General features: G+C 36.3%; 3 protein-coding genes across 4 annotated transcripts; 1 reads left to right on the top strand and 2 right to left on the bottom strand.

The window, feature by feature from the left end:
- Nucleotides 1-1,228: 1,228 nt before the first annotated feature.
- On the bottom strand, nucleotides 1,229-5,544 carry LOC108244272 (zinc finger protein 37). 2 transcript variants are annotated; one of them, XM_017430333.3, is made up of 3 exons: nucleotides 5,268-5,544; nucleotides 3,704-4,096; nucleotides 1,229-3,022 (listed from the first exon to the last, which is right to left on the bottom strand). In XM_017430333.3, exons 1-3 carry the CDS (start codon nucleotides 5,437-5,439, stop codon nucleotides 2,235-2,237), a joined length of 1,353 nt encoding a protein of 450 aa, XP_017285822.1. In that variant the 5' UTR covers nucleotides 5,440-5,544; the 3' UTR covers nucleotides 1,229-2,234. The 2 variants fall into 2 exon arrangements, with proteins under 2 accessions (XP_017285822.1, XP_017285823.1); XM_017430334.3 differs by having other exon boundaries at nucleotides 1,229-2,986; nucleotides 5,268-5,542.
- A 1,211-nt stretch (nucleotides 5,545-6,755) lies between these two features.
- On the top strand, nucleotides 6,756-12,475 carry LOC108244270 (zinc finger protein OZF). Its single transcript, XM_017430332.3, has 3 exons — nucleotides 6,756-6,976; nucleotides 7,807-8,106; nucleotides 10,517-12,475. Exons 1-3 carry the CDS (start codon nucleotides 6,952-6,954, stop codon nucleotides 11,719-11,721), a joined length of 1,530 nt encoding a protein of 509 aa, XP_017285821.1. The 5' UTR covers nucleotides 6,756-6,951; the 3' UTR covers nucleotides 11,722-12,475.
- A 3,200-nt stretch (nucleotides 12,476-15,675) lies between these two features.
- Nucleotides 15,676-17,730, bottom strand: LOC108244255 (secretory phospholipase A2 receptor-like). Its single transcript, XM_017430269.3, has 5 exons — nucleotides 17,605-17,730; nucleotides 17,099-17,479; nucleotides 16,647-17,000; nucleotides 16,462-16,550; nucleotides 15,676-15,915 (listed from the first exon to the last, which is right to left on the bottom strand). The coding sequence occupies exons 1-5, from the start codon at nucleotides 17,642-17,644 to the stop codon at nucleotides 15,811-15,813; spliced, it is 969 nt and encodes a 322-aa protein (XP_017285758.1). The 5' UTR covers nucleotides 17,645-17,730; the 3' UTR covers nucleotides 15,676-15,810.
- Between the last annotated feature and the right edge of the window lie 1,589 nt (nucleotides 17,731-19,319).

Below are 19,319 nucleotides of genomic sequence, written 5' to 3'. Positions count from 1 at the left end.
ATACATGTACAGTGACTTTTAAAAGTATTCACCCCCTTGTGTGCTATAAGTTTTTTATGATGTCATAAATCAATAAATCAATCATGGTCAATATAAATTGGTTTTATTGCCAAAGAAAAAAAAAACTCTTTAATGTTGAAGTGAAATCCAGTTTATTCAGAATAAAAACAAATATATATCATCAAATAATTTAGTGCATAAATATGTATTAAAATGACTTTCAATTTAACTTTTACCCTTTAAGCAGGGAATGAATACAAAAGGATTTCAGGAGTTCTGTTAAATCCATCATCAGGAGATGGAAGGAATATGGGACGTGTAAATCTACCAAGAGCAGATCGTCCTCACAAACTGAGTGACGGTGAAGAAGGAGAACAGTGAGAGAGACCACCAAGACACCTGGGAGCTCTCTGAAGGAGTTAAAGCTTCAGCAGGTCAGATGGGAGAGACTGAGCTCCAACAGCTGCTGCCCGGGTTCTTCACCTAGTCTGAGCTTTATGGGAGAGGCAGAGAGGAAGACTGTCGAAAAAAACTCTGATTCTCTTCTTGCACAGTCACTCCGATGCACAAGTTGTGGCTCTTAAAGCAGCCGCAGTTCAGTTTCAATAAATCAGGCTCTGAGTGTTTTGACACATTTATTCTGCAGGGAAACAAACAACTAATAAATACCTCAAATTAAAGTCCCTTTAAATGGGAAGGTAAACATGATAGAGGAAAAATACATGATTTTGTGTTCTTTTAAAGATGATTACATTTCATAAACATGAGTAAACTGCAATTATTTATCAGTAAAAGCAGATGTTTTTGCTCATGTCTGTGTGTTTGTCTGTATAATATGTCATGGATCGCTGAGTGGATTTTAAAGAAACTTGCAGAAAGTAATGATTGGATGTCAGAGGTAAAAAGACTCATTTTACAAGATGGGATGAGACGAGGTACCCGGTGTACAAAACTGAAACAAGATTTTAACAACACTTTATAAAAAAAGCTTTTGCCACATATTGATGGGTCTCTTTCTCCTCTGATTTCCTGTGAGTGTCTTCAGACTTTAGAACAGTACCTAAACAATACATGGCCATCTAACTTCTTGTTAAAGCTGTGACCTTTGAACTCAAGAAGCAAAGATTAAAAACTTAATCATGAGCGAACCTTTTTTTCCCCCTAATATGTCCTTGAAAAAATAAATTTGCCATATTTTTCAGATTTATTATGACAAAATATTTACTCAGAAAAATAAATTCAGTTTTATATTATATTTTATTTATCAGTTAGAATAAAAAAATACTAATTTTTTTAACTGAAAGACTTTCTTTAGTTTTCCTTTTAATGACTTGTTTTTAACATATATCTAATAAAAAGCATTTGAGCAAAGGCTATCAAAACAGCTTAAAATAACCTCAATGACAATTCAAACATCTACAAACAATTACTTTTAAAATTAAAGAGGAAATCACAAAAAGATCATCTCGTTCTTATTCAGGCACTCTGCAGCTGTGATGTTCTCTGACAGGCGTTTGAGTTGTAAAAACTGACTGACTGAAGTGGACCTTGGAGTGAAACTCCTTAGGTTTTTTTATTATTGTTTTCATCACAGAGAAAAGTTGACCAACTCAGATTCAGACTGAATTTTCTCAGCTTCAAATTGGACAAACTACCGTGTGAACCCAACATTAAGTTTGTTCTGTTTTAGACAAATGCACAACAAGGTCTCTCACAGCTGTAGAAGCTGCAGAAGGGCAGGGCAAGCTGCTCTCACTGTCACGTGGTCCTAGTGCCTGGGCTGTTTGTGAACGCTACCACACAAATGATTTAAGGTGGTGGAGACATTTTTAGTGATAATTTCACCAGACAAAGTCATGAGGTGTTGTTTTTGGGAGAGAGATTGATTTTAACAACAAATCTTGTAGAGTTTTAATCTCACAACATCTTGTGGCATGAGATCTTGTTAGAGTCAACCTGATTCAAGATGGCCGCCACAGCAAAGCAATCTTAGGAAACACAGAAATGGCTATAAAAGTCCATTTTACACATACTGAGCTAGAATTTGATGTGTTAGTAGTAGAGAATCGTGTCGAGCTTATATTATGAGTGCTAACAGAGATCTGTGTTTTCTTTTCAGACAACCCTTTCCCAAAAGTGATTTAGGACTAGAGTTTAATGATGACGAACTTCTCAGCTCAAAGTCTTAACATACTCCAACGAGGAGGCTACGAGCTTCCCAGGGTTACACCTTCTCACCTGTGAGAGTTCTCGTGGAGTTTTAAATTTCTTCTATTAGTAAAATGCTTTCCGCAAGACTGACACGAGAACGGCTTCTCCCCCGTGTGGGTCCTCATGTGAATGGTCAAGTTACTACTCTGAGAGAAACGTTTACCACAAATTTCACACGGGTACGGCTTCTCCCCTGTGTGTGTTCTCATGTGTCTGATTAAATGAGCATTTTGGTTGAAATGCTTTCCACAGGTCTGACATGAGAAAAGCTTCTCCCCTGCGGGGGTTCTCGTGTGTTGAGTCAAGTCACCGCTCTGAGAGATGCACTCCCCTGAAATTGCCCATGTATACCACATCTCACCTGTGTGAGTTCTTGTGTGTCTATTTAGTTTCGGACCGCCTACATCACCACTGGGGTCTCTGGTTTGCGAATGTCTTTTATTTTGTTTCAGCTTTTCGTTTCTGCTTAACCCAGAGTCTTCACTTCCGCCTTGCTCCTGATCTTGGTTCTCAGCATCAGGAGAGTTCTGAGAAATGATTCGGACCCCGTTTGGTTCTGGTTGACATTGGTCTCTCTCCTTATAAGAGGCAGTGATCATGAAGGCATCAGTCTCCTGCTTCAGTACAAGTTGCTCCTCTTCATCTTGACTGATACACAGCTCCTCCTGTTCCTCTTTTATCTGAGAAAGTTCAGCTTCCTTTTGTGGACATTCAGGTTCCTGCTGGTCCAAAATGGGGTTCCACTCCTCGTTCCTGACGCAATGTAGTGGAAGTTCTGGACAAACAGACCAAAAGACGCTTGTCAATATGTCTGTAAGAAAGCAGACTTTACTTTAATCACTCGATGCATCTAATTTATAAGCATTAAAAAATATGGAAGTGCAATGACTTCATGCTACTAAAGTATATTGAAAAAAATTTGTTGCTAAAAACTAAATATTATTATTTTTACAATCTGCAAAATTTCTCAAATATTTTGCACTATTTATTACAATTATTACTCAATTATTACAATTTCAACTAGAAGCACTCAGAGAGCCTCTGCCAAGGCCATAGGGGTCAATAAAAAATTGTAGGATTCATATTATGATCCAGATCACCGCCAAAATTTAATTACTTAATTACTTGTCTTTTGGGATACTCCCAACATTTCCTGAAAATTCTTATCAATTTCTGTTTGTTAGTTCTTAAGCAATTTTGGTAACCAACCAACCAACAAACAAACACTACTGAAAACAACCTCCTTGGTGTAGGTAACAACTGGGGAGTTTGAATGCACAATGGACAGATCACAAGAGAGGTGAAGAAGAGAGTGCAGGCAGGGCGGAGTGGATGGAGACAGGTGTCGGGGGTGATTTCTAATAGAAGGATATCCGCAAAAGTGAAAGAGAACGTTTATGAGATGAGAAAGGCTTCTCACCCATGTGAGTTCTCATAGGGTCCATTCGTAGAGAAACATTTCGAGATATTTTACAAGAAAACAGATTCTCACCTGTGTCCGTTTGTTTGTGTCTCTTCAGTCTTGGACTGTCTACACGATCACTGTGGTCTCTGGTTTGAGGACATTTCTTATTCTGCTTCAGTTCTTCATCTCCGCTTGATCCACAGTCTTCATCCCCGATTCCTTCCTGGTCTTGGCTGAGCTTAGCTTCAGGAGCGTTCAGACAGAAGGGTTGGTCCCTGTTTGGTTCTGGTTCCCGGCGGTTCCTCTCCTCATTCTCAGTCTTCTGCTTGGCTAGAAGCTGCTCTTTATCCTGTTTATTACAGGGTTCCCCCTGTTCCGCTTTCATCTGTAGACGTTCTGATTCTTCCTGTGGATGTTCTGGTTCCTCCTGGTCACAGAGCTGCCGGTCCTTCTCCTTCCAGACATCATGCTGTGGGAGATCTGGACACAAGTCAAAATGATGCTTATTAAAGTGACAAAGTGTCAATAATTTTAGTCAACACATAATTTTTACTACATACTTTTTTTTAAATAACTTAAATAACAGTCTGCACTGCATCATACAAGTTCCAGTTGGCTTCACTACACCCACAGTTTCAAACTGTCATGGCAGATAAAGCAGAGATCGTGGCTGCTACAGTGTCAAACAGAAAAAGGAAATTAAAGGCCAAAGGGAGCGCTTTCAAGCCAGCTGACAATAAAAGGGTCATTTGTATGTTCTGCAAGGTTGCCTTTTAACATCTGAAAAGAAGCCGCGCAGAGCTAATGATAATGAAAATACAGCAACTTTTTTTAAAGACACTAAACACTCTATGAAGTTAGACAGGCGGTCTGTCTGCTACATTTTCTAGTGAATAAATATTTGAGGAAACTTGGTCTACAAACTGGGCTTATGTTTAATTGAATGCCACGGTTTCTAACTTGTGTTGGTTGGAGTTATGTTCCTCAAAAATCTGTTTTTGCACCAGCTTCGCTACATTGTCTTTTCTACCTGTTTATTAAGCAGTGGTATTTTAAGTAAAATCTAAAAGAAAAGATCTTGATCTCTTTTTCTCCCTTTTTTTTGGTCGGCTATAGCAGGGAAACACATTCCGAAGTCTATCTCCCATACTTCGGTGGTTAAAACCAATTTCAGTGGGTGAACCCATCCTGACACAAGACCTGTTGTATCAATTTTACTTCTTCTTTCTACTTCAGCGCGTTTTGCCATTGGCACCTGTCGGCCACCGTAGTTATCTGCTTACTGTGGCTTGCAGTTATTTCTTTTAACTTTTACAACTCAGTTTCATCTTCTTCTGCAAGTTTCAGCAGTCATTTAGCACTAAGCGTTTCTTTGTGTTTGATATATGCTGCCAATTTAAATAAAAGGCTGTCCATCTTAACAGACAAAAAGCAGCTTAAATAATTAACCAAAGTACATTTGTGTGTTCAACATCTTTCCCTTGATTCTTCAGCACTTTTTAGATAAAATCACTGACTGACCTGTTCCATTTATCATCTATAAACAGATTTGTTCTGGCTTAAGGAAATCAGTGTGTTCTCTAATCAACTTAAGAAGAAATGGGTCTATTTAGTTTCAAATACGGAACGACTCTTTATTTTAAATACATACCTATTCTGTGCAGGTTTAGCTGTGGTTTCCAGCTGACACTCAGCACTCTGCCCTGCCGATCGATCTCCTCCTCCAACCGGACGATGGTTTTTTCAAACTCGGTGAAGATTTCTTCAGCGGCAGCAGTTAGTCTTTCGCTTATAAACTCTCTCAAACACCGAACTGCAAACATTTTTTACTGCAGAGATTCAGATATTCACCACAAACTACAACACAATGAAGCTAACTCTGCTAACAGATTCAGTTCACCTCCACCAGAGGTTTTCTTCGTCTTCGGTTGGCAAACAGCGATTTTGGTGCATTACTGCCACCTACTGGCATAGAGTGTGGACTGGAACGACGCTAAATAAAACAAACAAAGAAAAAAAATTATATCCTCTCAAACAAACAAGTCTGTTTCAAAAATGTATTAAATGATGACTTATATACTATGGTATATAGTATATAAATCATTGGTATTAAAGCTTAAGAACTTACTGTTCTTTTGTTGTTTATTGGCTGTTGGCAGACAACATTATGGTGCATTACCGCCACCTACTGGACTGGAGAGTGGCACAGGAGCTCGGCAGAGTAAATAAAATGGACTATTCACCTCATAACCACTCTCCTGTAAAATTGACTATGTATGCAACTTTTGTTAAAGAAGCGGACGGCAATGTTTGTTTTAATGCAATTTATTTGCTATATTGCTTTGGCTTTTACAATGTTGTTAAAGTTATTTTCACCCACCACTAAAAGGGAAAGGTGGGCAATAATGTTTTTACCACAAGACCTGCAAGTCATATACTGGCCAGTGAGACAATATTTTAATTACATCAGAAAATACCTGTTTCTTTTGTGTGTGTGGCTTGGTCAAAAACAAACATCTTATGCCCTCTAATTTTTACTACCCGAACATATTCGACTGGTTCCTCTGTGTGTGTGTGTGTGTTTAACTCCTAAAGTGGGTCTGTTCCTGTTTGACTGGTAAACGTGCAGTTGTTGTACTTTGCTTGTTAACCTTGAGTTGATAGTATTGCTCACAACTAACAAAAAAAGAGAAAACATAGTTAATCCAACCCTCTGCTGCGCCCAGACAGTCTTCCTTATTTAAATTTCCAAAAATTGGCAAACCTAATGTTAATTATTGATTATATTAGCTTTTGAATCCGTACACATATGAAAAAGTTTGTTTTAAATTACAGGATAATAAACCCTTAAAACTAAATCTATATTTTTCTGTAAATTCTAAAGCTTAAAGCTGTTTTAATCCTGTTTAAACCGCAGCTCTACTAATAAAAGTCATTGGGTTTCCGGCCCAGTTTGCCCTGTCCAATACGGCGGACATGGTGACGTTTTGCCGCAGCGGCCTTAGAGTTGGAGATGGGAAAGTTATTCGAGCGAAAACGTCAAAAAAGTGCAGCTACATCCGTTTCAACATAATAGGACTGCCGTGGTTTATTATTAGCTGAACGCTAATATTAGCTGCAGCTAACTCAGCCGGAAGTTCACGATACGACATCCGGCGGAAGTAAACAAGCCGATAACAGCTGTGTTAGCCTTGTATCGTATCTGAGGAAGTTTCCTTCTACCTTTGGGCTTTTTAGCGCGGCAGCCTCCTCTTGCTTTACAGAGACTTTCGGAACCAATTTATTTGTGTTCTTGTTGGAGTCAAAAGTGGAGAAAAGAGGATAAGAGCAGTGAAATGTCTGTTTTCTCCTCATCTACAGGTACGTGTTTGTCTGTTAGGTTAGCAGCATTTCTGCTTTAAAATGACTTGTTTCAAAGGTAAACCTTTTCAAAGATGAAAACAAATGTAGCCGTTTAAACTTCCTGAAAACTGTCATAGATCTGATTTTAGACCTACAGAAGTCATTCTGTAGTTTATGTATGCTCACGAAATAAAAAAAAATATTCCAATTGAACAAGTTTTGAAAGAACTTACCAAGATCATGTGTCTGATTAAAAAAGAGGAACGTTACAGCGTCTAGGTGTGTTTCAAAAAAGGTTTATGGTAAAACAAATGATTTAGATTTAAAAGTTCTTTCAAATTATACCAAGAACATGTACACCGTTTAGAAAAGTAGTGATGTTACAGTGTTCTGAATTGTAAAATTTGGGATAAGTAACATTCCTAGTTGTTACTTATACCTTTTCCAATGTGAAAAGTTGTCACCCATCACACAAAGTGTCAGAATTTCGACATAGTTTTAGAAACTGCTATGAGACTTTTAGTAAATATTCTTTGATGAATATTTTAAAAGTGGTAGGGTTTTCAGTAGTTAGGATAACAATCCATTAATCTTTGTTCAAAAAATTTGTAATAAACCTTTTTTGTAAGTTTGTCACAGTCCGTCTGTATCCAGTGTTAATTTAACACTAGAATCTTCTGATATTAAAACATGTTTCCATCATTTCTCACTGATTTATCCATAGATTAATTTTCACATTTTAAAACTCAGCTGATGGTTCTGTTCAAAATAGATGATACTTGTTTAGGTGTTTGTTTCTCTTTCAAATTTTAGGACTTTTTATTCATTTTGTTTGTTTATTCCTCCAGAACTCCCACTGCTGTGTGTTTATAAGGAAGAGGAAGTTCTGATGGACCAGCAGCTCTTTAACCAGGAGAGGAACTGCAGTCTGGACCAGGAGGAAGAAGAACCTCCTCAGATTAAAGTGGAACAGGAGGAACTCTGCATCAGTCAGGATTTGGAGCCACTGATAGAAAAAAAGAAAACTGACATCATCAAGGTGCTTCAGAGCACGTCCCAACTTGATGAAATCTTTGGAGGTTTTGAAAACAGGACGGTGGAGTGTGAAGAAGAGATGGGTCATCAGCACAGATCGATTACTTCTGACAGTAAGTAACACTAGGAGTGACTGAACGAACTAACGCATGAATAAGACTCATGGGGGATTCCATTCAAAGCTCTCTGTTACATTTATTTTTAGTTTGATAGAGGAAAACGATGTATGAGTAACATGAATGCAGAAACATTTAAAGCCACAGTTTGTAGAAGACACAGCGATGAGTCTTAATTTGGGGAAAAAAATGGATTTCACAACTGCATTAATCTGTTTGTCTGATTTGAAAGCACTATCAAAAACAACACCCAGGTTCCTAGCCGTATTTTTTATTTTATTGAGATTCAGAAAGTTTAATTTTAACCAGGTGTTATTGTCATTTAGGCAGTTTAAGAGTTATTCAAGTGGCTTGATACTGTCTAGCTTAATGGGTAGATGAACCTGAAATAGTCAGCAAAGCAGTAAAAAGGGATTTTATGTTTCTAAAAAATGAACCCCAAAGGCAACATATACAGATTAAAAAGCAGTGGACCTAAAATAGACCCTTGAGGCACCCCACAAGTCAGAGGAGCTAGAAAAGAGGAGCGCTCCCTTAAATAAGCAGAAAAACTCCTGCTGGTCAGAAAGGATCTAAGCCAGGATAAAATGTTGCCCTTGATACCAACTACCTGCTTAAACCATGACAGTAAGATATCACAGTATCAAAGGCAGCAGAAAGGTCTAAAAGCACTAAAGCAGCGGAGCTTCCTGATTCACAAGTTAAAAGAAGTTAATTAAAACCTCTTAATGCGTTGTCTCTGTGCTGTGACATGATTTAAAATTTGACTGGAAATTTTTGCCAATGTCGTTGGCAGTTAAAAATCTCTGAAGTTGATTGAAGTAAACTTTCTCTAAAACGTTTAAAGTCTTGACTTTTGGTTCAAGACTTATTTTTTTTATGAGAAGCTAAGAAGGTGAATTTGAAGGCTGCATTTGATGCACTATGTCCCTTTTAAAGCCGCAAAAGTAACCGTCTCAAACTGCTTAAAGACACCTGAGGACAAAATGAGATGAAGAGGGGGTCCAAGTCACTCTGAGCAGATAATTTCTCATTAAAAACTCAATAAAGACTAAGGCTAGCAACTCTAAGCTGCACCAGATGTGCTACATCTAGCTGCTGCTGTCATTATTTGAGCTTTCATGTGATCACAGAGTTCTATGTAAATAACCACGTAATGTGAAATTGACAGTGGCCTAACAGTCTAAATAATAGTGTTTGCATAAACAACTAGAAAATATCTGAGGCTGAAGTTGTTTTTAGATAGCAGTAAACCACTTTGGTCTAGGCCTCACTCAGACCAGCTGTTAGTGTGTCAATATGATCAAAATCCAACTCATTTACCCCAAACTGTTGGAAAAGTTGTGCTGTTGCTCACTGATATGAAGTCTTTTCAAGTAAAAACCAGCAGAAAATGTCACAAAACTTGATCATTATGATTGAATTATTACCAATCACTCTTTGTCTTTGTTATATCCTTTTTATGTATCCACTGAAGCTTGTCTTCCTTTATTGCAACTAGACCATGTGCACACAAACTATGACATCATGGAAGAGCGTTACATAATGCAAGTTTAAGAGACCTTGTATGTACTTTATGTATTTTGTATGTATTCATTCGTAATGACTGCCACATTGGGTGAAAGAAGAGAAAAATGCCTACATTCTGATGTATAATTTGTTTATGTAAAAAAAGTTGTGAGATTAGACTTTGTTTCCAAAACCTTTGGAAAGTTTAGACAGTTCAGTGTGTGTGATGTCACACTGAACATTCCTTCTCGATAGCAACACATTTTAAAAATGGAAACTGACACACAAAAAAAGATTCATGAAATTTAAACTGTCATTTTGCAAAAATGGTATAAAATATCCAAAAGTTGAATAACTTGGTAACAGCCCAATAGTATGGGACTTGTTTAACGTTTGAAAGGAGTTCCTCTGTAGAAGTATGCAAAAGTAGTTAGCTTTGAAAGAGCACAAAGTTTTTGGTTCGAAGAAGTTAGAAGTGCCAGAGTGCCAGACAAAAGTTAAAGTTAGAAAAAAAATGTATGGAAAAAATATTACAAAAACAAAAACAAAAACAGCAGAAACACTGTAATTTAAATGATGACTTCCATTCAAAAAGTTCTGACAGAAAGAGAATAATGGCTTAAACATTAATAAGGGTGATTTAAAGCTTATGTGTCATCAGCTGAGTTACTTTCTCCATCTACTTTCTCGTGTTGGGAGGGTTTTAAAAGCGGATCACAGGAACACTGCCACATGTCACTCAGACAGGTTCTCCTGAAAACTTGGATTTATTTACAGATTTTAATGACAGACTCTTATTTTAGAGTTCTTCTAAAAAATAAAAACCTGATTTTCTCAGAGATGTGTTTTCGCCTGGTTAGAGTAATAATCTGTATCTTGGTCACTTTGTCCTTCTCAGACCCCCCACAGCAACACGCCAACGATGAGAACAACGTTTTGAACGACCAACAGCTCCGTGGCCAGGACAAGAACTTCAGTTTGGACTTGGAGGTTCAGACTGTAGTTCTTCAAAAAGGGGCTCAAGAGAAACCAGGACCTCTGCAGATTAAAAAGGAACGGGAGGAACCAGGATCTCCACAGATCAAAGAGGAACAGGAGGAACTCCGTCTGGATGAGGAGCAGCTCATCAAAGAGGAAACTGATATTTTCATGGTAACTGTTAATTATGAAGAAAGTGACAGCAGTGAATCAGAACCAGCCAGCGCCCAGGGCCTCTCTACCCCGTCACCTTTAGAAGAAGCACCAAGTTTGGAAGCAAAACCTTTTGTTTGCAGCACTTGTGGAAATAAATTCCCCGACTTATCATCTCTAAATTCTCACCATAAAACTCACCGAGAAGACAGGCAATTTTCCTGTGGAACCTGTTTGAAAAGCTTTTGCCGACGCGACCGGTTGATACGTCACATGATAACTCACACGGGCGAGAGACCGTATTCCTGTCAGATCTGTGGAGACAGATTTGGACTGAACAGTCATTTGTCACGCCACATGAGAACTCACACAGGTGAGAAGCCATTTTCATGTGAAATCTGTCATAAAAGTTTCAGTCAGAGTAACACTTTGACTTATCATATGAAGATCCACACAGGCGAGAAACCATATTCTTGCAAAGAATGTGGAAAACGTTTCATTCAAAGGGGGGCTTTAAACACTCACATGCTGACTCACACGGGCGAGAAGCCGTATTCCTGCAACCTGTGTGGGAAAGGTTTAAGATCCAGCACTGGCCTGCTGCATCACATGAGAACTCACACAGGTGAAAAGCCTTATTCCTGTAAAATCTGTGGGAAAAGATTCAGTCAGAGTATCCATTTGACCGGTCACATGAGAAACCACACGGGTGAGAAGGCGTATTGTAAAGAGTGCGGGAAAAGTTTTGTCACAACCGGTGCTTTGACCGCTCACATGAGGAGTCATGCAGATGAGAATCCTTATACCTGCAACATGTGTGGAAAAAGTTTAGGATCCAAGACCGGCCTGCTGTATCACATGAGAATTCACACTGGTGAAAAACCGTATTCCTGTAAAATCTGTGGGAAAAAATTCAGCCAAAGCAGCCATTTAAGCAGCCACTTAAGCACCCACAGAATCTCCAAAGATTGAAGAGGAACAGGAGGAATGGGAACTTCCTTCCAGGTAAGAAGTCCTGAAAACTGATGATCTCTGATCTCAGAATGTAAGTTTATCATGTGTCATTTAAAGGGAATCTAATGCAGTGGTTAACCCGTAGGAATAGGAAACATTGTTAGAACATTGGTATTACTCTGTGGAAATTTGATTTCACTTTGACATTGAAAACATTTTTTTGTTTTTGTCAGAAAGGCAAATTTATACTGATCATGATTGATTTATGGCAGTACAAAAAACATGAAACATTGAGTACATTTTTATTGCCATTGTATGTTTAATATGTTGTGATTAAAATATGGGTTTATGGGATTTGCAAGTCATTGCATTCATTTTTTTGTTATGTTTTACACAACATCTCATTTTCTTCAGAATTGTTGTAATATTAAGCCTAATCACAAACATCAGACTACCACTTTGTAAAAGCAAATGTACATATTATTGAAAAGAGAATTAATGAACATAAGACGTCAAGTCAGAATGAACTGCTGTGTAAGACTATTTGACATTATCTTCCAGTAATAATTTGTCACTATAATGTTTCTGGAACTAATTTAGTTTTGCAGAAGATATAAATTAGCTTGAACATCCAAATCATTTTCTTTTTCAACTATAAGTTTTTTTTATTGACAATAAACTGTATGTATTTATCTTTTGTGATGTGTCCTGTTATTGAACTGTGTTGTAAAAGGAGCTGTTTAAATAAAGTTTGTTTTGTCAAAGACATTTGATGACAAAAATATTTATTTTAGTTCTGGTCATTTAAACTAATTTGTTCCAACAAGTTTTGTGTTTTGGGGTTTAAAAATTTTAACTGGTTGATTTAACATTTAATGGACAGCCTGGGTGATGTATTACAGATATGCATTACTATTATGATTATATAAATGATTATTATTTTTAATTGTTTAATAACTGTAATAATACCTGTTCCTCTTTTAAAAAATATTCTCATCATGTTTGGTTACTGCACACACTTCTTTAAATTATACATTAGATGCTGTTGTTATATTTTCAGTGAGAGAAGAAGATGTTCAGGAAAACATTTAGTGAGCCAAGGGAAACATTTAAAAACTTTGAGAAACAGAGAGAGATTTGATTTAAAAAAAAAAAACTGAATGAAAAAAGATTACCACCTAAAGTAGTTCTTGGTTTTATGTGTTTATGCCTTAACTCGTTAGACTTCACAGGACACCCTTTGTAGTCCAGTGCTTCTTAATAAAATGATAAATGTTTTACCACACTGAAAGAAATATAACGCTGACGCAACTTTAAAAAGCTGAAGTAATCTGTCACACCTTATTTTTTAGCATTGACCAAATGTAAATAAATTATTTAGTGTAATTTTTAATTCATGTCAACTAATCTAATTTATAAAGGTGAAGCAAACCAATGATTTTAAGTTGTTCTAAATCAAAATTAATACATTGCCTTCATTACTTAATGTAAATATTCTACTAAATCTAAACTGAAAATGTAAAGTTGATGTAAACCACTTTCAAATGTTTGAGTGAATTTTAAAGTTGTCTTAAACAATGTTATAAGTTGTTTAGAATTTATATAAAAAATCAAATATACTTTATATGAAGTTTTATTTATTATAAACATTTTTGATTTACACTCAAAACACTTCTTTATACAATTATTTATTATTCAATGAATGTATTGCCATCCAAAGTGCTAACATGACATCGTCTTTGAAAATGTAAAAACATTACATCAGTTGTGTTATCCTTCAAAATATTGTTGTTGAGACATAAAAAAAGATATTCATACTACATGATACATGTAAGTTATGGTAACAGATAAAACCTTTGTATGTTCAACATGATATTTTTAAGTAATCTTAGTAAATAAAATATGCTGATTTGACAAGCAGTAAGTACTTGAGGGAAAGAGGAAAATTAAGTCAGTTTGACTTATTCTCATTGTGTGGGACCAATGTACACATTACAATCAAGTAAATTGAACCAACTTTTTCTTTCAGTGCATGAGCAAATCATACTCAACCTATAAAAAGTACTTTCATTAAAATGAAGAATTTCACTTTGGTTCACTGCTGTCAGTACCATTATAGCAATGTAATTAAAATAAATTACCCATAAACAAAATTAGACAACTTAGTTTAAAAGAGCGAACTATTAACGTTTAACTAATGGAATATAAAAAAAACACATTACACTAATGACAGTATGGTTTACTTGTTTAGTTCACTAAGGTGGTGTCAGAGGTTAAAAAGATTTTTTGTTAAATGCAAGAGCATCTAACTGACAAAGGACCAAAGAAAACAGATGTCAACAACAAAGCGTGGAAGTTTTAAAATCACAGTTTATTAATACAATACAAATCTAAGAAAAAGTTCCAAGGCTAATAAGATAAAAATCAGAACACTAAAAATCCTAATAAAGCAGAAATAGTTCAATGAAACAATATGACAATGCAAAAGCCCAAAGCCTACCCCCTGTCTGACTGGTTTCCAGTGTAGTGCGATGCTCTCCACTTTGGTTGGACTTCCCTGCCGGTGATCTCTGTCCTGTCAGGCAACTTATTCCTCTGTCTTTTCTCCCCACTACTATGCACTCTCACACCTCACACTAACAAGCTCTCTGGTGTCTTCTCACTCACACCAGCCTTGATCAGGTCCAGCACACTTCTTGCCATGTACCCCATATGGCCAGGGTCCAGCCACCACAAAAATTGTCACGTCTCATTCACAAGAGCCGAAGTTGCTCCTATAAACACATTGATTATCTCTGGAAACGAAGTCAACATATACATCATAAACAACATATCCTTGTTTTTGTTGTTTTTTGGTCAAAATGTCTTTCAGATCCCTTGTTTACAACTTTTTGAGTGCAAAAAAAAAAAAATGAAACTGCACAGTGAGTGTTGGTAACATGGAAGATAAAAGGTGCTGCAGAGAATGAATGGTTGAATATTACTGCAGTTCATAACTCACCCAGACCCTGCTCTCTTTGCAAGACAAGGCAGGCAGAACAAAATACTTACTGTATACATTCTTGATTGGTCATCTTCTTTCAATGAACCAGAAAAAATTCACATATGGACATTATGAATCATAGTGAACTTTTTTAGAGATTAACTTGTCACTTGAGGTACATCAGGGTTTCAGCATAAAGCATCACATCACTGGATGAGCTTGAACCACCAACCTTTTGGTTAACAGGTAAATGTGCTGACTGATCATGCCAAAGAAGCTGTGACTTAAGAAAGACGCTTGTGGGTCTTTCTTTGATCAAGATTGTTTTATGAATCTCAATGCATATGTCAAACTGAAACTTTCTTAAATATAAAAACATGTTGGTGCCTTTAATAGTTCTGTTTATTCAACATCTGGTTCAAGAATTGGTCAGTCAAACTGTGTATCCAACCAAGAAAACTCATAACAGAATTTTTAAGATCAGAGACAATTTCTCCTCTTGATGACATAAGGATTAGTGGAAGCTGTCTAGAGTGCAATCACTGTTCTTTGCTTAGAGTTCCTGATGAAAAATGTCAGTGAGTATTGAGCTAATAAAATTTTTTTGTTCTTTTTGGTTACTTGGACAAAGCATCTTCGAAGATGAAAAAAAATTTTATACAAACAACCTCAGCCAGTTCTGGAATGATGTACAGTGAGTCCTTGGTATTGCCAAGTATAAAGGAATAAATGTAATCTATGTTTTTGTCATAAAATCTACAGAACAAGAGATGTTTTCTGTTAAAATCCTAATAACTGAAGTATCTATTTCATATATTGACTGTATTTTCAGGGATTTCTCCTGGTTCCAACATTTGAAGTCTATTAAATATTTTTTTAAATAAGAGTGGGATATCTAGTTTTTCAGTGATTCAAGTCAGACAATTAGCTTGTAACTTCATTTACACAATCTGACTATTTTTATGTACATATTGCACCACCTTTATTGATAATATTTAGATCATTTTAAAAAACTGTAAAAGCCTTGGGTTTCTTTTTAGAAACATTGTAGAACCTAAACTTTTTTCTCTTCTGGAATGGTTTGCATGACATCTTGTTCAACAAGTTTACAAGCAATGAATCTGTCAGGGCTCTTTCAGTTTTTCTTTTCGGAAAACTTCTCCATCAAGCTGCCCTCTCCACTTCAGAGTAATTCCACTCACTTCATCCTCCTTCAGTCTGTCCTGGAGCTGAGAGACACAAATAAAATTTTAGTATTGAAAATAAATAAATAATATATAAAGCAATAAATATAGTAGCAGAACATTAAGGAGCCATTTTGGAAAGCAAAAATTATAACAACAGGAAACTCTATCGTCAATTGAACAGAAGTAATTTCCCTTTTCATGTGATAAAAACACACTTTTACATTTCTAAACAAACTGACTGCTGTAGAAAGTACATTAAACTGGGACATTAGCTCAAAAGAAGAAACTTTTCCTTTATACCTTTTGAAGTGCTAGTCTTAAATTAAAACTCAAGAAATAACTGCTGTTAAAAAAAATTTTGATTAAAATATCATGACCAACCTGATATATGCGTATTTGCTTGTTTGCTCATATAAAATTAGAAGTTCCAGTTTGTTCAAAGAATATCTTATACTGAAAGAAGGCTAATATTCTTACCACTATCTTTCTATTAGAATACATAAATATATTGTGTGTTTGTAAGTTTGGGGTTGGGGATAACTCAAATCACTATATACCAGAACTGAACCATTCACATTTTAAACACACCTTTTTCAGGATGTTTTCTTTCAGAACAGGGTCATTTAGGTCCACAGAGTCCTCAGTCTTCAGTCTCAGCTTCACTACCTGCTTCTTTACTGGTGGTGAATGACAAAAAGATACAGACAGTAATGTAATGAAATGTAGTCTTCTCATTATTCAGTCTTTTACAAAAAATCTATAAAAACACTCACCAGGGAGTTTGTAGCAGACAAATGGTAATCTTGTTTCACAAGATAAAAGCTTCCAGCTTCCTGACAGCTGTATGGATGTAACACCACAAACGATCCTCATCGAGCCGAGTGGAATTTTACCATTATACCAGTTACTGAAGAGGAAGCTGCTCCCATCAGACCAGTAAACATTTGGATCTCTATATAGACCAAGCCAAGGAAAGTGTCCGCTAGACCACGATTTGAGAATGCTCTGGTTCTCTGTTTCGTTCCTCACACTTGCCAGGTCAACGAAGTTCTCTCTGCAGAACCTCTGAGCACTGGGCCAATTCATGGACTGACTCACATAAACAAAGTTAGGATCCAGTTGTGTTCCTGTTGTTAAGATAGATTCAGGTCAGGTTGCAGTTTATAAAAGGTCAATTTTAACATTTCATAAAAATACTTTCTTGTGTCATGCTTGATAAGACTACCTTTGTAACAGATAAATTGGCGCTTTTCTGAACATTTTACATCAAACCAAAGTCCTGAAATGCTTGTTATCACACAGAGGTCTTTGCCTGAAATAAAATTTGGCTCATTAGATTCAGATCTCCAGTTCCTGTACTCAGCCCCGCTCCCGGTGAACCCATCAGACCACCTCCAGTCAATTTCACTGAACAGACCAATCCAGACCTCAGAGCTGTGACCAGCAGATGAAAGTGTGTTCATGAGTTGGTTCGTTTCTTCAGAGTTTCTGATGGTGACCAGGTCTGTGTATTTCTGTCTGCAGTAGGTCTGAGCTTCAGTCCAGTTCAGAGACTGATTAACAAAGTAAAACTGACGGAGGACACTGGTGGAGAGGATGAGACACTCTGTGGAAAATCAATAAAAAGGTTAACTAATTTACTTTGGGAATAAATCAATAATTTCACTTTCGTACAATATTGTATTTTTACACAATAGTAAAAGCTGCAGGCATCTTTAGAACATCACTGACCTGAAAGAAAGAAGACTCCCAACAAGATCCTCTCCATCATGATGCAGCTCTGTGGACTGTTGAAGGAAACTAAAGAAAACCTATAGAATCACAGCCTAGGAAAATTCTTCTTCTACTGAGTGTTTATGATGAAGGCCAAGTGCTTGTTTTTTTATACAAAAATCCCCCTACAACCTGCCACTAAAACACTTTTGCATACAAACACAACAAGTCTAAATTTGCAATTAAAACTTGTCTTTCCTACTTCCTAAACAAATTTTTTTAAACAAGTAAAATTCACATCCACGTTTACATCAAGTTTACCTAGCCACAGTCCTAAGCAAAAGTCTTAATCTGCTCCTTTTTTTTGCTATATTTTATTTCTAACACAATATAGTTGTGAAGGCCTTTTAGAGTTTCTCTTCTGACCCTGGAAGGAAAACTCAAATATGTCTGATGTTTAGTGCAGTTCAAACGCATTTCTTCATTCAAAGTTGAATAAAAGACATGTTCATGAGATTTGCAAATAATTTGATTCAGTTTTCATTTACATTTTATACATTTCAACTTTTCGAGAATTGCAGTTGTAATACTGAGCATCATCACAAACATCAGACCACTAGCTTGTAAAGAGAATGTACATAATATTCAAAAGAGAATCAATGAACAGAAGAAGACATGATAGTAAAAGATCTTCAATACTAAGTCAGAATGAACTGCTGTGTATACATTATATGATTAAAATGATCTGTATAGTAACCGTTGCCTCCCAGCAAGAATGTTGCAGGATTGCTCCCCGACCTAGGGCCTCTCTGGGTGAAGTTTGCATGTTCTCCCTGTGCACACGCAGTGGTGGAGCAAGACTTTTATTGCTGGGGGGGGCAAAGGGAGGCCAAGGCTATCTCTAAAGGGTCCACTGACTATGGCAATAACAATACAGTAAGTGTACTTTCATTCACATACTATATATAAATAAAGACTGATTAAATGAAATTTGCATGTGTAATTTGAGGTTTATTATCAATGCATGCCACACAAAGCATAAGTAGACATTAACTTCCAAATGACACCATTGTGACAAGACAAGACTTACAATGAGTGTCACACAGTTCACAATTACAATATCTCAAAAAAGAAAGTTATATATTATGGAAACTGTTATTTCATAGATGCTATATGGGCATTTTATTTTCAAATCTACAACTGAAGCTGCAAACTCTGAAATGCTCTGTGTCACCGGTTGGATTTTGTTGGTTTTCATTCCAAATTGATAAGTTTGTTAGCAAAGCACGAGGTTTTGCATCCCAAATAAAAGAATATATTTTTACCAATAGATTAAATGCTATGTCTACATTTTTTGCCTAGTAAGACATAAAAGGTACATTTTGCAAATATTTAAGTCTTTAAGATATTTTAGTGTGGACAAAGTCAAACGCTAAAGCTGTTTAGAAAGACTTGATTTCTAAACTTAAAATATTTAGTCCTCCAAACTTCCCTCCAACTGTCAACAGTTACAGTATCATCTCACAAATTAACAATTATTTACTCAAACAAAAAAAGGACAAATTGCACGCTGACTAATTATTTTACATGTCAGCAACAACTGCATAAATGTTAAGTGATGTATAGGTATACAGAATTTTGTAAATAAGTGTCTAGATATAAACAAATTGCTATAGAAAAAACTTTTCACAGTTACATATTTTTTCACTTCCTTTCTACAGCCTGTGATATGG

This window comes from Kryptolebias marmoratus, linkage group LG7 (genome assembly GCF_001649575.2).
Source record: "Kryptolebias marmoratus isolate JLee-2015 linkage group LG7, ASM164957v2, whole genome shotgun sequence".
Taxonomy (NCBI): domain Eukaryota; kingdom Metazoa; phylum Chordata; class Actinopteri; order Cyprinodontiformes; family Rivulidae; genus Kryptolebias; species Kryptolebias marmoratus.
This window is presented reverse-complemented; position numbering and strand designations above follow the sequence as displayed.

Excerpts from the sequence above, each read along its gene's own strand:
- LOC108244272 (XM_017430333.3), bottom strand. The coding sequence starts at position 5,439 with ATGTTTGCAGTTCGGTGTTTGAGAGAGTTTATAAGCGAAAGACTAACT. Across the intron at positions 4,097-5,267 it reads GCTAAACCTGCACAGAATAG|ATCTCCCACAGCATGATGTC; the intron begins GTATGTATTTAA and ends ACTTGTGTCCAG. Across the intron at positions 3,023-3,703 it reads ACACAAACAAACGGACACAG|ACATATTGACAAGCGTCTTT; the intron begins GTGAGAATCTGT and ends GCTTTCTTACAG.
- LOC108244270 (XM_017430332.3), top strand. The coding sequence starts at position 6,952 with ATGTCTGTTTTCTCCTCATCTACAG. Across the intron at positions 6,977-7,806 it reads TGTTTTCTCCTCATCTACAG|AACTCCCACTGCTGTGTGTT; the intron begins GTACGTGTTTGT and ends TTATTCCTCCAG. Across the intron at positions 8,107-10,516 it reads CAGATCGATTACTTCTGACA|ACCCCCCACAGCAACACGCC; the intron begins GTAAGTAACACT and ends TGTCCTTCTCAG.
- LOC108244255 (XM_017430269.3), bottom strand. The coding sequence starts at position 17,644 with ATGATGGAGAGGATCTTGTTGGGAGTCTTCTTTCTTTCAG. Across the intron at positions 17,001-17,098 it reads CCAATTTATCTGTTACAAAG|GAACACAACTGGATCCTAAC; the intron begins GTAGTCTTATCA and ends TCTTAACAACAG. Across the intron at positions 15,916-16,461 it reads AAGAAAACATCCTGAAAAAG|CTCCAGGACAGACTGAAGGA; the intron begins GTGTGTTTAAAA and ends TGTGTCTCTCAG.